The sequence below is a fragment of the Panthera leo genome, chromosome A1 (genome assembly GCF_018350215.1).
Source record: "Panthera leo isolate Ple1 chromosome A1, P.leo_Ple1_pat1.1, whole genome shotgun sequence".
In the NCBI taxonomy this organism is placed as follows: domain Eukaryota; kingdom Metazoa; phylum Chordata; class Mammalia; order Carnivora; family Felidae; genus Panthera; species Panthera leo.
Genome location: NC_056679.1, coordinates 180,281,643 through 180,297,712, shown reverse-complemented (window position 1 = coordinate 180,297,712; position 16,070 = coordinate 180,281,643). Strand labels below are relative to the sequence as shown.

Here is a 16,070-nt window from a genome sequence, read left to right as displayed (position 1 = left end):
CCCATCTGCCCCTCCAGCATCTTCAGTGTGGGCGAAGGGGCCAGCACTAGGCCATGCTGTTAGGTTGACATAGCTTGACTGCGTCACTGGATACTTCTCCTGTGTGAAGCCCTCATTTTGAGAAGTTCAGTCCGCCTTGGGGACAGAACTTGCCCAGTTACTCACTTTCCCAGCCCTGCCCTTTTCCCTGGCGACTCAAGCAAATCCCCAGAGTCTCAGATTATGGAAAAGAACTGTATTATACTTATTACCTTTTTCTAGGTCAAGTAATGTCCTAGAGACTGTCATGAGCGTTTTAGCACTTAATCTGTTTTAGGCAGCTCAGGCTGCCATAACAGAATCTCAGAGACTAGGTGGCTTAAACAACAGAAATATATTTTCCCATAGTTCTGGAGCTTGAAGTCCAAGATCAGGGTGTCAGCATGGTCTGGTTCTAGTGAGAGCCCTCTTTCTGGCTGGCAGATGGCTGCCTTCTCACTTTGTCATCACATAGCAGAGAGGGAGACAGAGAGCACAGTCTCTTCTTGTACAGTCACTAATCCCATCATGAAAGCCCCACCCTCGTGACCTCATCTAAACCTAATCACCTCCTAAAGACCTTTCTTCAGATACCATCCCATTGGGGGTTAGGGCTTCAACATATGGATTGGGGGCAGGGAGGAGGGAATTCAATCTATAGCATCATCCTTGCCACAGCCCTGGCAGGGAGATATTATTGTCCCTAGTGAAGCTCAGATTTGAAGAGGTGGGGTGATTTTGTTTTCTCCTGAAGCCCTGCAGTCTGAGAAGTGACAAGTGTGTATAAAAATGAACCTTCATATTTTGGGGGACAGGATGCTTACATGGACCCAAAGTATCACCCCACAAATCACTTATGAATTTCAGAAGGTAAAGTATATTTTCACATGGAAAGAACTGCAGCTACCGCCTTACACAGGTGTAAAATTAGCATCACCGTAAGGAGACGAACTGACATCGTGTGCTTTCTGATGTGATGCAGTAAGAACATTGTGGAGGATTCTTGACAAAAATATTTACCATCCATCAAATCATCAAGAAACAGCCAGACAGCTCCATAATGTGGAATGTCCTACAAGATAATTGGCCTGGACTCTTCAAGGGGTGAAAAAGTGTGAAAAACTAGAAAGAAGGGAAACTCTTCTATACTTACAACAACAACAACAAAAACCTATGGAGGCATAAACCAGATTAAATGTTTGCACCCTGGTTAGACCCTGGGTTGAGGTTGCAGGCGGGGGGTGGGAGGGTGAGGGGGAAGCAGCCATAACAGACATTCTCAGATATTTGGAAGATTGTCTTAATTGTGATCATCATATTATGGCTATGTAGGAGAATGTCCTTGTTCTTAAGACATGCATGTGGCATCATGTCTACAGCTTAATTTCAAAAAAGATCTAGCAGGAAAAAAAAACAATATAACTATGCCATCAGTCTCAGTAAGCTGATCAGTAGCTGCCAATGACATGTTGGTGGTTTTGAATAGAGGACAGGTTTGCATTTTTTGGCCACCCACCATTTTCAGTAATCATTCATTGAGGGCTTTCTATGAACCGGGCGTCTCAGTGAGAGGAAGAATTGGAGTGGAGGGAGGGATAGATAGAACAAATGTGGGGAAATGTTAAAAATTGGTGGACCTAGGAAAAGAAGGGTATATTAATATTATATTAGTCTTTCAAATTTGCTATACATTTAGTTTCCAAAATAAAAAGTCAAGGTGGGGAAAAGAGCCAAATGGGCAGGAATGATATATTTCCACAGAGAAGCCTGAGGGTAAGAGATGACCATCATTGGACTTTGAAGTCAGAGGGCCTGAGTTTGAATCTCCACTGTTACTGTGTCCTCTTGGAGAACATACTTCACCTCTTTATGTGTATGATCCCTTCTGTTTAAATATAAAATGTTATGGTACCTTCCTCTCCTGGGTCCATGTCAGAGTTTCTCAACCTCAGTACTACTGACATTGGAGGCCAGCTAAATCTTCACTGTAGGGACTGTCCTATATATTGTGGGTTGTTGAGCAGCACTTCTGGTCTCTACCCACTAGATGCTAGTAGTACCCCCTACCGCAGGCTGTAACAACCAAAAATGTCTCCAGACATTGCCAAATATACTCTAGGGGGATGCAAAATTCTCCCAGTTTAAAACCACTAGTATCAGTAAACCAGTACCCTTAGAATATGTTAATGGCTCAACATTCCTCTTAAATACTTTACATAATATTTTGAGAGTATGAACTCGAGCTAGACTGCCTGGGTTCACATCCAGGATATGCCATTTACTAGCTGTGTAACTTTGCCCAAGTTATATGCTACTTCTCTCTGCCTCAAATTCTTCTATAAAATTGACATAAAAATGGTATCACCTTAGGGCACCTGGGTGGCTCAGTCGGTTAAGTGTCGACTTCAGCTCAGATCATGATCTTACAGTTTGTAAGTTCAATCCCCACTTCACCTCTTTATGTGTATGATCCCTTCTGTTTAAATATAAAATGTTATGGTACCTTCCTCTCCTGGGTCCATGTCAGAGTTTCTCAACCTCAGTACTACTGACATTGGAGGCCAGCTAAATCTTCACTGTAGGGACTGTCCTATATATTGTGGGTTGTTGAGCAGCACTTCTGGTCTCTACCCACTAGATGCTAGTAGTACCCCCTACCGCAGGCTGTAACAACCAAAAATGTCTCCAGACATTGCCAAATATACTCTAGGGGATGCAAAATTCTCCCAGTTTAAAACCACTAGTATCAGTAAACCAGTACCCTTAGAATATGTTAATGGCTCAACATTCCTCTTAAATACTTTACATAATATTTTGAGAGTATGAACTCGAGCTAGACTGCCTGGGTTCACATCCAGGATATGCCATTTACTAGCTGTGTAACTTTGCCCAAGTTATATGCTACTTCTCTCTGCCTCAAATTCTTCTATAAAATTGACATAAAAATGGTATCACCTTAGGGCACCTGGGTGGCTCAGTCGGTTAAGTGTCGACTTCAGCTCAGATCATGATCTTACAGTTTGTAAGTTCAATCCCCACATCAGGTTCTGTGCTGACAGCTCAGAGCCTGGAGCCTGCTTCAGATTCTATGTCTCCCTCTCTCTCTGCCCTTCACCTGCTCTCTCTCTTTCTCTCAAAAATAAATAAACATTTAAAAAAATAATAATGGTATCACCTTCATTGGGGTGTTATGAGACTTAAATTAGTTAACAGATGTAAAGTACTTGGAAAAGTACTTGTCATATTCTTAAGCTCTCAATAAATAATAACAATTGTTTGATATTATTAATTTACTGGCATTGAAATGACAAAAGATTTTAACAGATCCCTGGAACTAATAAGAATAAATACATGATTAGTGGTAGGAAATAATGATGCAGTCTTATCATATGACTCCATCAAGTTCAAAGGCACCACTGGTTTGAATGTTAAAGAACTTCCACCTAAAGTGACTGAGGTCATCTCTGGTAACCAGATCTGAGATCCAAACCATCCAGGAATTGGGGCGTCCCCAGCCTAAGCATCCCAGTTAAAAAGACATGACCCTTCCTCCTCATGACTTTCTATGGGTTTAAAACCAGCTTTGTCTTCCAAGTCAAGCTCTCCAACATGTTGATAGACTGGTGAGGTCACATGCCTTGTTTCTAATTCAGATGGCTTGCCTGAGCTTGTGAGAGTTTTGCCACCTGGCCTTGGCTGAGGTGGGGCCTGGCCACAGGTGGGGTCCTGGGGGTGGAGGCTTTGTCAGCACCTCTGGTGCAGTCTCTGGCTCCATGGGGAAAGAGAAGAGAACTAATATTTATTGTGCACCTGTTATATTCCTGCAGGGCAATGTGATGGGCATTCCACATCCATTATTTAAAGTAACCTTCCCCTCCCAACTATCCTGCAAATATTGTTTCTTTTTTACATATCAGGAAACTGAGGCCCAGAGAGGGGAAGGAGCTTCTTCAAGGTCACACTGGTAAAAAGTGGCAGAGCCTTTGTACCCAGGAGTATCTAACCTCAAAAACATTTCTCTTGGGGCACCTGGGTGGCTCAGTCGGTTAAGCATCCAACTTTGGCTCAGGTCATGATCTCGCAGTCCATGAGTTTGAGTCCCACATCGGGCTCTGTGCTGACAGCTCAGAGCCTGGAGTCTGCTTCTCATTCTGTGTCTCCGTCTCTTTCTGCCCCTTCCCCACTCATACTCTGTCTCTCTCTGTCTCAGAAATAAATAAAAACATTAAAAAAAATTTTTTTTTAATTTTCTCTTAATTTAATACAAGTCATCAGTCAAATTCTAAGGTTCTTGTGTTACATTTGGGTTCTCCCATCCTCTGAAAGATGAGAACTCAGGATAACTGGGTTCTTTGGGCCCTCACCATGTTCCTTCCTCTTTCTAGGCCTTGGTTTCCCATTTGAAAAAGCAATCATTGGGAACCTTGTAGTTAAAAATGCCAGTTGAACCACCTACCTGATTTCCCTCACTCCTGAAACCAAGAAAATACAAAATAAGAGATTTCCTTTTTAAGGAGTACATGCACAAAGACAGGGAGACTGGGAGAAAAAAGAGTGACAATAAGATGTGGAAGCTGGAAAGCAGATGGGCAGGTGACAACCTATCTGATAGACCTGAGAAAAGAGAATACAAGCTGATCGTGAGGAAAACCAGCACTCTGGTCTACATAGATCACTGGCAAAAGTCGTGGGAATTGGAATCCTCAGCTGTCCTTGGGAATGTAAGTCAAGTTTGAGGAGGCCCTGAAATAAAGAGGATTGGGTAAAAGCTGTTTTAGGAAAAGGGCAAGCAAATCTCTTCCCCAAATCATACAGCCCATCCCCAACCTGGCAGGATACAAGGTGGGGTGCACCACACTAAAAACACAGTGATTAAGTGAACTTGGACCCAAAGGATTTGAGATCCCAGCTCACATGTACCACTTGGTCCCCAGAATGGTGCCAGGCTATTACCACCCAGGCTGGATAGTAGCAGAGTCTAGGGAATCTGACCAGATAAAAGAGATGTAAAGACATTGGGCATTTCTGGATGAAACAGTCCAGCCAAAGCATGTACCATATAAGCCACAGTCAACAAACCTCACTCCATTCTGCTTTTTTTTTTTTTAATTTTTTCTAATGTTTATTTCTGAGACAGAGACACAGCGTGAGTGGAGGAAGGGCAGAGAGAGAGAGGGAGACACACAATCCGAAGCAGGCTCCAGGCTCTGAGCTGTCAGCACAGAGCCTGACACGGGGCTCGAACTCACAAACCATGAGATCATGACCTGAGCCAAAGTTGGTCGCTCATCTGACTAAGCCACCCAGGCGCCCCTCCATTCTGCTTTTGGAGCAGACAACTGAGATTCCAGACACCTGACCAAAGCCTCTGACATGCAAAATAGAGATGAAAACAAACCCTTGGTGATGGGGAGGCCTTGTGGGAACAGGGAGTATACGTGGAGAAAACATCAAGAGAAGCTACACACCCATGAAACAAGAACAGGATGCTATATTTTATAGAAAGGAACATTAAGAGAACACAAAAGAACCTTTAGAAATTAAAATGCTATAGCAGAAATTTAAAATCAGTAGGAAGACTGGTAAGCCTGAAGAAATCTTCTAAAATATCAGAGCAAAAATACAATGAGATGGAAAAGAAGAGAGGGGGAAAAAAAAAAAAAACACCAGGCCAGGAAACCTATCAGAATAATGAAAAGTTCCAGAGGAAACAGAGAAGAAGAAGCATCAGGTAAAATAATTTCAGAAGAATTTCCCAGAACGGTTGGAAGAGAGTTCTTAGATTGAAAGGGCTTAGTGAGCACAATGCATGAAAGTCCACTCACACCAAGACATACCTTTGTACCGCTTCAAACATGGAACGATCCAAGATCCTGAAAGCGTTCAGAGAGAAAAACCAGGCCACACAAAAATTATCAGAACTCAGAGTAGCTCAACAGTAACACTAGAAACCTAGAACAATGGAGCCATGACTTCAAATTTTTAAGGAAAATCACTTACGACCTAGAATTCTATATCCTGCAAAACTACCTTTAATCAACTATAGGGTAGAACAAAGATATTTTTAGACATGCATGATTTCAAAAGCTTCTTTCCTTTGTGGCTTCCTCCTTGGGAAGCTTCTGGTGTTCTACTGAAATGAGCTGGTAGGAGGGGAAGATATGGTATTTAGGAAAGAGGAGAGAGGCAGGAAGGGCATCTCAGGATGCCCGCAGCACAGAGAGCAACCAGCTCACGCCAAAGCAGGCACGTGCCTGGGCCAGGCAGAGCCAAAGAGCAGAAACCAGCAGGACGCAGACGGGCCTGGACCCTGTGAGGGGAGATTCAGATAACTGGCAGAGCGTGAGGTTGAATCTGTGATCAGTTTGTAGAAAGTGAGCAAGCATAAAAATGACAATTATTAACTCTAGGAAAAACAAACCCAAAAAAATGTGCCGGAAAAGAAAAGTAAGCAAAGTCAGCTACATGCCTCTGGCCCGAGTTGTGTTTACAGGGTGAAAGTAATGCAAACACTGAAGATGGCTTTCACCAAGATTATGCTGTCTCCGAGGATGGGGAGCTGGGAGGGGTGCACATGTACCATGTCAGGCCTGGAGAAGGGTGGGAAGCTAACTCCCTGTCCTCCAGACAGGTAAGTAAGTACATGATGCCTAAAATAAAAATAACTTGCTGCCTCTTGGTAATCAAGAAATTAGCTGAACACATAGAAATGATTCCCTTTTCAGGAGTGAGGGATAGGGACCTGGGGAACGTTCTCTGTTTATAACAAACCTTGTACTATGTTGGACTGTTAAACTTGTGGTCATCTGTAGCTTGAAAAAAAGCTTACAAATCAAAAGCTATAAAAAGGTGGGCATTTAAAGTCACCCTGTGAGGTCCTGTTCGAATATAAAATTCCTTTGTTGGAGGGATAGTGAGGGGATAGTGGCACAAGGGGAAGGAGGTCAATGACCTTTTTCTTGATTGTGGTGCTTATTGGCTGAGTGTGTTTCTTTTGTGAAAATTCATCAAGCTGCACACATGATTTGTGCACCTTTCCACGTGTATTTTTTACTTATGTAAAATGTTTACTTAAGAAATGATAACAGGCAGGATGCCTGGGTGGCTCAGTCGGTTAAGTGTTTTTGACTCTTGATTTCAGCTCAGGTCGTGATCTCACAGTTCGTGGGATCAAACCCTGTATCAGTGTGGAGGTGCTTGGGATTCTCTCTCTCTCTCTCTCTCTCTCTCTCTCTCTCTCTCTCTCTCTCTCCCCCCTCCCCAGCTCACTCCCATGCTCTTGCTCTCTTTCTCTCAAAATAAATAAATAAACTTTAAAAAAAAAAATGGTAACAGACTACATCCCATTTCAACAGCTTTGGATACAAATAGTGCATTTCACGGTGGTACTCCAAAGCGTAAGAATCCAAGCCCCCAGTGGCTCAGTTGGTGGGAGTCCGTTCTTTTTTTTTTTTTTTTTTTTTTTAATAGGAATAAAATCAAGCCTCTCCTTTTTTTTTTTCATTAACTTTTAAAAATATTTATTTTTGAAAGAGAGAACAAGCAGGGGAGGGGCAGAGAGAGGGAGACAGAGGATCTAAAGCAGACTCTGTACTGACAGCAGAGAGCCCGATGTGGGGCTCGAACTTATGAACCGCAACCTCATGACCTGAGCCGAAGTCGGATGCTCAACCGACTGAGCCACCCAGGTGCCCCAGGAGTCTGTTCTTTTTTGGGTTTCCTTCCCTCCAAGATTTTTGAGCATGTCCAAGGAGCACACCCACTTTCCACAGATCAGCACTGGTGTTTCTGGTCCCCACAGTCATGCTCTCCCTGTTAGGGTCAGGTCTTACAGTTCTTCATGGGTTCTCCCAGGCTGCTAACACTCTCTCGTTTACAGTTCCCTGTGGTGTAGACCCAAGTCCAGTGGCACAGCCTGGTTAGCAGAGTGGTTGACAGGATGGGGTGCTCATAGAATGGACACCCCCTTTTGAGTGTATCCCCATCTTTTTTTCTCACCGATGACTCTTTTCATCATGTTCTTACAATTAATCAGTGGGTAACAAATATTAATGACCTTAAAATTTTGTTGAAAAAAGACTGTCAGGGGGAAATTGCTTAAATCACTGCCTCCAGCTATGTATCCAGCCAAATCCCACCCTGAAATCCCTAAGTTCAGCAAACATCAGAGGAATTAGAATGCAGGAAATGAAAGCTTCCAGTTGGAAACAAACATGTGATTCTGAAGTCCCTATTCCAAGCTGACAATGGGGACTGCAAGGTCTTCCCCACCCATCCAGATGTTCCCACCACCCATCTCTTCTGGTAAAGCCTCCTCCTCCTCATCATCATCACTGTAAACTGGGCACAAAGGCAACACCGCCTATCATCTTTACTGTTACTATGCAGACAGTTTTATTTCCCTTGTCCGGAACTTTTCAGTGTTCCATTTTAACTCGTGCATAACCAGAAGGCCCTACCTCCCAACACTGGAAATTGCCACCAGTCTCTGTCCTCAGGAAACTCCAGGCCCCAGCAGTTGATCTCACTGTGCACGTGCACACATAGTGTCCAGAAGACACTAGGTGGAATGTGAGGGGTGGGGGGCGGGGGGGTGGGAAATGATGGAATTGCACACCTGGTTGGGATTAAGGCCCCAGGGGAGAAGCTCTTCTCTGGCCTCCATACTAAGAACCCCTATCCTTTTCGTGAACAGTGGGGTTGTGTTTATATTAAGGACACCATGAATTGTACATTGGGCCCCTTTCCCTCTTCACATCACCAGTTAGGAAGCTCAGAGCCAGGTCTGTGGTGTCTGGTAAGGAAGGGGACCCTCCATGTTTGCATGAGCCCTAACTAACCTCACGCCTGTGGGTGTGATTCCTCATTCTTGTTTTCCCTTCATCTCATGTCCTTACTTCAAATGTATTTTACTGTGTTGTGTTCATTTTTGTAAGCCTTAAGATATCTTTTCAAGACATAAATGCTATTTTAAAATTTTTTAAATGCAGTAATTACAACTACATAACAACTGTGGATAATCAAAGTAACTTTGAAAAAGAGAATTGAATTAGGGTGGTGGGGTTATGGGTAATTTATTTTCCTTTAAAAATGTACATTAAGGGGGCACCTGGGTGACTCGGTTAAGCACTTCTTGATAACTCTTGACATCCATTCAGGTCATGATCTCAGGGTTGTGGGATTGAGCCCCACCTTGGGCTCTGCACTGAGCATGGAGTTCTCTCCCTCTCCCCTGCTTGCACGCTCTCAAATTTTTTTTTAAAGTACATTAATATTGTAGAGTACAATAAATAATACTTTTAGTTATTTTTCTGATTATACAAATGTATTCCTCTTAGTGTGGAAAATAAAAATACAAAGATGAAAATTGGTCTTATGTATCATCCATATCTCTAGATATCAACATTATCTTTTTGGTATATTTCTTTCTGTGCTTTCTCTAGATGCATATGTGTATATATGTTTGTTAACTGTGTATATTTAACAAATTTAAGTTACTCCTTATGGCTTTTTATAAACTACTGTTTTCAGGTGGCAGTAAGTTTTGGACATTTTCCCTTGTTCAGAATTCCTGTGTACAATTGTTTTAAATCACGTTAAGTTGTATCATCCTCACTTATGCATGTACCATATTTATTTAGCAAAATTCCCCTTCACTGGGGTGCCTGGGTGGCTCAGCCAGTTAAGCGTCTGACTCTTGATCTCAGCTCAGGTCATGATCTCAGAGTTCATGAGTTCAGGCCCCACATCCGGCTCTGCGGTGATGGTGCAGAGCCTGCTTGGGAGTCCTTCTCTCCCTGTCTCTGCTCCTCCCCTGCTTGTGTGCTCTCTGTCTCAAAATAAATAAATAAACTTAAAAAAATAAAAAATAAAAATCCCCCCCCTTGTTGGACATTTAGTTTGTTCATGATTAGTGATTCCTTTCTGGGTTTATGTAGATGTCCAAATAAGCCATCTCTCCCAAAATGTGTTTCTTCTACAGAACTTTTTTTTTTTTTCTTTTTCGTTGCAGTGGTGTCGGGTTCGTCATCCAGCTCTAAGTATGACCCTGAGATCCTGAAAGCTGAAATTGCTACAGCAAAATCCCGGGTAGGGCCTCTTTGCCTATACTGTGGAAGGGGGGTCACTGAGGCAGCCACAGGCCACTTGCCCACCCACTGGACGAAAGGAGACGCTTCCACCAGGCAGTGATGGCTAGTGCTGACTGACAGGACCCTAAATAACAGCAGTAGTAGCAGTGGTAGCAGCTGTCACAGTAATTGTAATGGTAACAGCAGCGACCGTGTCACTGTAGACCAAGCATGGTGCTCAGTGCTTCATGAATGCTGTCTCGTGTTCCTGCAGCAAACCCACGAAGCAGCTGTTGTCCATATCTGCACTTAAAGATGAGCAAACAGAAGGTTAGGGTAACTTGCCCCAAGGTCACAAGGATTCAGGGCTTACCCAAGGTCAAAGAACTTACAGTTCTTAACGCAGTGTGCTCTCTTCCTAGCTGTGGCTTATTCTATATTGTCTTATTTAGTTCCTTCATGATAATTACTTCATGACTTCTTGGGAATAAATATCATTCCCATTTTACTGGTGTGGAACTATGACACAGCAGTTAAGTGACTTGTTCAAGGGAAAGCCAGTATTTGGAACGCAGGCTCAGTGATAACTTCAGGTAGGTTTTCCAAAATCATGCCTACAAGAAAACAAAAGGGGGAAGTGGGCCAGGGGTGAAGCAGTAGGGTGTGCTGGGAAGAGTGTAGCCTTAGAGAGGTGTGCCCTGTCTAAAGGGGTAGTTGAGTTTCAGCCCTACCCTATTGTGGCTGTGCTGGAATGAGGGCTCAGTGTTGGCAGATCTTCTGTTTTTAGAAGAGAACTATACTTAGGCTTATTATGTGAAATCTCTCCATATTTCATTATTAGCAATTAACTCTTTAAATTTTATAACTGCAAACCAAACACAGCATTCCTGCAAGCCATTCCAGCTCCCAGACCATGTCTTGCCTCTAAAGTTATTGCACTGCCTCTCACCTCCATACCCATTACCTGCTTTAAGTAATGCACAGCCCTGTGAATTACCATATTCCTCACCTATCAGAACAGGAGAGGGAGTCTCAGGGAGGTGAGATGGCTCGAGAGAGGTCATCCAGCAAGGCAGTGGGAAGGCCAAGTTCTATCCCAGGTCAGCTGACACCTGTCCACTTCCTGTTTCCCTCAAGTGAGGGCTAGCCAGGATTGACCTGCAGGACAGCCAGGCTGGGATGCTGACTACATGAGCAGCTGCAGAGACCAAGGCAGCATCACTGAGGGGATGGTGTTGTGACCCTGTGGCCTGAGGGGCAGGGGGGGGGGGCTCTGGGTTCCCCTTAGAGGAGAAGGCAGCCTGCAGTTCTGTATCAACCTCTGATCTAGCCCCATGTGTGGCCTTCTGCCATCCAGGTCAACAAGCTAAAGAGAGAGATGGTTCACCTCCAGCAGGAGCTGCAGTTCAAAGAGCGTGGCTTTCAGACCCTGAAGAAGTAAGTCTACCCTGCCATGCAGAGCATAGGGATGCCCCGTAATCCCCTTCCTGCCTCTCTCTCTCTTTCTCTCTCTCTCTCTCCCTCTCTTCTTTAAGGCCACTCTAATCATTTGATCCCAGTTCTATTCCACTGGTGTTTACTCAAGATATTGTCACCCAAGGATGAGGTTCAGAAGGAGAAGAGAGGAATCCTTTCAAACCAGAGATATCTGAATTCCTGAAGCCATTAAAGTCTGTTCCGTTCAGTTGAATTTTAGTCGTAAAAACAAGTATTCTGTCATAGAAACGAGTATTGCTGGGCACTTATGGGCACCTGTCTCATGTCCTCCAGTAGATCCAGTAGGATCTGATACACACACAAAAACAAACTTTTTTTCCCATAGCCCCTAAAGACGAACAGCGAATGTGCCCCACAGTAGGAGCAAGGGCCTCTTCCCCAGCACCAGTCGCTAGAAGAGCATGCATGGTGCCACGCACACTGTGCTAGATAGATGACTTAAGGAGTTCCCGGGATAACTTTGACCAAGTGTAATTTTCACTTGTAGAAGCTGACTTGCCACCAAGGTACATCTCTATTGTTTCTTTAGAGCAGGTGCATTGATGGCTATTTATCGTTATTATACTAGCAAGATTTGTTGAGCAGTTACTCTGCCGGGAAGCACTTTCAGTGTTTCTGCTTGAGTGACTTCACTTGATCCTCACTGCAACTCTCTAAAGAATGTTCTTTTGGCTAACTCCACTTTATAGATGAGGAAACTGAGTCACGTTATTATTAGGAATAATCACACATGCAACAAACCTGCATTGAGTCATGTTCGGTATGTCTGAAGGACTCATTGTGTAGTTATTACAGAGGTGCCTGGGACCCCTCTTGGAAGCCCCAAGGAGAACATCCAGGAGATTTCTCTGTCCTAAGGGACATCTCATGTAGATTCCCAGGGAGGCCACATCTCTACAGTCAGCAGCTTCTATAGTCACTTGCTTTTTCTCGCTGTCTGACTATACCTCTTCCTCATTCTCTGAACCTCAAATCCACCCCCACCACTCTGTGGACACAGCTCCAAGCCTGGGGATGTCTGTCTGTAGGCTCTCTTAATCCAGGGAACTGTGACCACTGGAGGGGTTGGTTGGTTCTTGTTCACGTTTTCCCATCCCTCAAGCCCCCACTGTCTGGAGGGGAGAGCTACCATGAATCCCCCACCACACAAGGTTTAAGAAAGTATGGCTTTGTATTATAGATTGTGTATAATAGGGTTCTTTTGGTATTCCAAGTTATTATAAATTATGGTTTATATATGTGTGCTTATATAGGTACATATGTTATTAATATATGTATATGTACGTATGCCAGTGACAGTTGAGAGCAGTAATATGAGCTTAGAAAATTCCTTCTCGTGACCTATAAAGCAAATAACCTCATGAGCCCTCCAAATTCTGAACACATAGTTGAAAGACTACTCACTCCCACGTCATCTTACCGCAGGGGCCTTTCCCTCCTCCCCCTTCCTGCAGTCCTCAGGAGCTTCTGGTTAGAACATTTCCCATTATTCTCTGAGCCACCACAAACCTGTTTTACCACTTTGTCACCCTGTAGCAGCATTGAAAATTCTTGTTCTTTGGTAAGCTGATGCTGAAACCCCAAAGACAAGCCTTCTTTCTCTCCTCCCTCCGCCCAACTGATGTTTGATATCAGGCCCAGATAAGACTCCTGGTAGTTCTGACTGCCCACGCTCAAAGCTGGCTCCACATTCAGCGTGGAGGAAGACATCTGCTTTAATACACACCTTGGCATAGAGGGTTAGGAATGTAGCTGCAAGAGGCAGATGGCCTGGGTTCAAATCCCAGTTCCCTGGGACCTTACAAAAATGACATATAATCCCCTTGAGCTTTGGTTTATCTGAAAAATCAGTCACTGTAAAGATGAAACTAAAGCATGTGACAATGCCTGGCAGTGAGTGTGAGGGTCAGTAAGGGGTGTTGGGGGTGACCTCTAGCTGGGTGCCTGCTTGGATATGGGGAGGAACTCAGATGAACTCTGTATTTACCCTGGGCAGGGTCTGTGCTGGGCAATGACTGTGCATCAGTCACCTCGTTTCATTGTCTTTGCCCCTTTAAGAGAAGTTTTTGTTCTGCCCCACTTTATAGATGAGGGCACTGATGAGGGTGAAAATATACCCCAGCCCCCCCACCCCCAGTTGGTAAGCATCAAAGCTGGAATTTGAACCCAGGACTGTTGGATTTAGAAGCTCATGTGCTAATACCTTCCTTCCTGGCCTCATCCTGGATAACCCCCTCATCATACCCAGAAAACATGAGGCCTCTTTCCTTGTCTCTTGGGATCTTTTTCAGAAGCTAGTGGTAGGAGGTGATCTAGTCACTTCTATCTCAGCCTCCTCCCTTTGCAGAGCATGGGGGAAGGTGAAACTCTTCCATTTGTCCAGTTCACAGTCAGCAGCCCCAGTTTTTTTAAAAAAAGGAAATGTTGATGAGGATTGAAGGATGCCTCTTAGGAGCCTGAGAAGAAAAATCAAAAGGACTTGGGCCTGTCAGCTGCCCTGAGCCCTTGTAAACAGGAAGGAGATGCGATGTGGCATGTCACCCCTGTGGGTGGGGAGCAGTGCGGCATCTCAAGGCACGTCCCCCAAAGCCATCCTGCCCAGGTAAGAATTGCCAAGAAGAGCTGCCTGCTGTCAGAGCCTTTGCCCTGCTTCTGCGTGGCTGTCCTGACGCTCCCGGGTGTGTGAATCTCCGGACAGCCGCATAATTTGGAAATTCTAGAACACATGCAGCCCACTACACCCTCCTCTCCCCTACAACCACATAACTTTTCTTTCCCTTAAAAAAAAAAAGAGAGAGAGAGAGATTCATTCACTGAGCACATAATGGTGACCCTTTGTTCCCCTCCCCCCAACCTCAATCCCAAGAGTGTTCCCTCTTGGAGCTACTCTCTGGAGCCAAATTCCAGAGCCTGGGTTGCTAAGGCCCCTGAGGGAAATCAGGTAGAGGCTGTCTGAGGAGCCCAAGGCACAGCAGACAAACCGCTTCTGTCTTATCCTGCTGAGGATTCAAAGCCATCCTCACCCTGTTGGCAGAGGACAGCTGGGCACAGCCCCCTCCCCAGAGCCCCCAGCCCGACTCAAGCAAATGGCATCTTCCCTGCCCTCCTCGCCTCCATTTGGGGCCGGGCCACCTCCCGTCCTGGGGGATCCTCCCCTCCACAGAGCATCTCGGGCACGCCTCTGCTGCAGAAAGCTCCATTTAGACTAATTTTTCAAACTAAATTTGAGACCAGTGTTAGCCAACCTGGCAGGCTTGCTCAGGCCCAAGTCCTCGAAAGGAATAGACAGGCTATTTTTAGTGGGGAGACATAAATGGGGCTTTGTTTTCTCTCCACGGAGGCTGAAATAACGGAAGGGAAGGGAAGGGGGAGGGCCGTGCTGAGACCGGAGTTCTCTCCCGAGTCTTCTCCCTCTCTCCTGTTCGGAGGCACAGACAGACCAGGATGAAAATCTGCTCCCCCCATCAGTGATTCCCCACTCAGGTTATTTTTAGCCCAGGACAATTTGGCTTCTAGCAGGAAACCAGAGAGGAATGCCTGTGAGCGGTTTCTCATCCTGAAATAATGGGTTTGTGGTGTTCCCTCAGACGGTAAAACTTCCTTTTCTCCACTGGGGACTAAAACTTCAGGCCTAGCCTTTGGGGAAAGTGTGAAGCAGTTAAAATTTATCTCTGCCTTCTGAAGGTTCTCCATACCCCAGACTCCTTCCCCAGAGGGTGGGGACCTCCACCATCTCTGGTTTGGTCTGACCTTCAGAAAGTGGCATTGTGGTCCTTAACTTTTTTCTTTTTTTTTTTTTAAACTCCCCCTCCACCCTCCAAAATGAACCTGTATATGGGGCCTAGATAAGCTGATTTTATCCCGTACCTCCCAGTGCACTTGATTATCCATCCTTTATCCCATTTGACATTCCTAACAGCTTCATGAACATGGGCTGGGCAGGTGACATTACCCGGGTTATTTTAGAGGAGGAAGCTAAGCCTCTTGTTAAGGGCCATGCCCAAGGTCACACTACTAAGTAGCAGGGCTGAGAGTTTTCCATCATTCACACCTTTCCTTCCTTGTGTGTTTACTCAGCAAATACTCGGTAAAGGCAGTGGGTCTCAATTGAGGGAGATCTATCTCTTCTTCCCAAAGGGACACTAGGCAAAGTATGGAGGCATTTTTGGTTGTCACAGCTTGGGGCCAAGACGCTACTGGCACCTAGTGGGCAGAGGCCAAGGGTGCTACTAAATACCGGACAATGTGCAGGACAGCCCCCCACAACAAAGAATCATCCTACCCAAATGTCAAGATGCTGAGGTTGAGAGACCTTGAGTTAAAGGACTGTCCTGTGCCAGATACCGAAACTACTTAAACATTTTCAATCCTGCCCCTGTCCCAAGCCTGTTAGTAACAAGTCAAGGATACTACCACATGCTCTGCTAACTAGAACACAACATAATGATTGCAGTGTCCAGCTATGTGCAGTGTGATGGGAAGACC

General features: G+C 44.9%; 1 protein-coding gene across 2 annotated transcripts in view; it reads left to right on the top strand.

Annotated features, from left to right (window-relative positions):
* The window catches only part of WWC1 (WW and C2 domain containing 1), a 155,180-nt gene that overhangs the window by 86,256 nt on the left and 52,854 nt on the right, over nt 1-16,070 (top strand). For both annotated transcript variants that reach the window (XM_042947325.1, XM_042947315.1), the window contains exons 4-5: nt 10,031-10,107; nt 11,446-11,525. In XM_042947325.1, the coding sequence (XP_042803259.1) occupies nt 10,031-10,107; nt 11,446-11,525 (157 nt within the window). The remainder of the gene's footprint in view (nt 1-10,030; nt 10,108-11,445; nt 11,526-16,070) is intronic.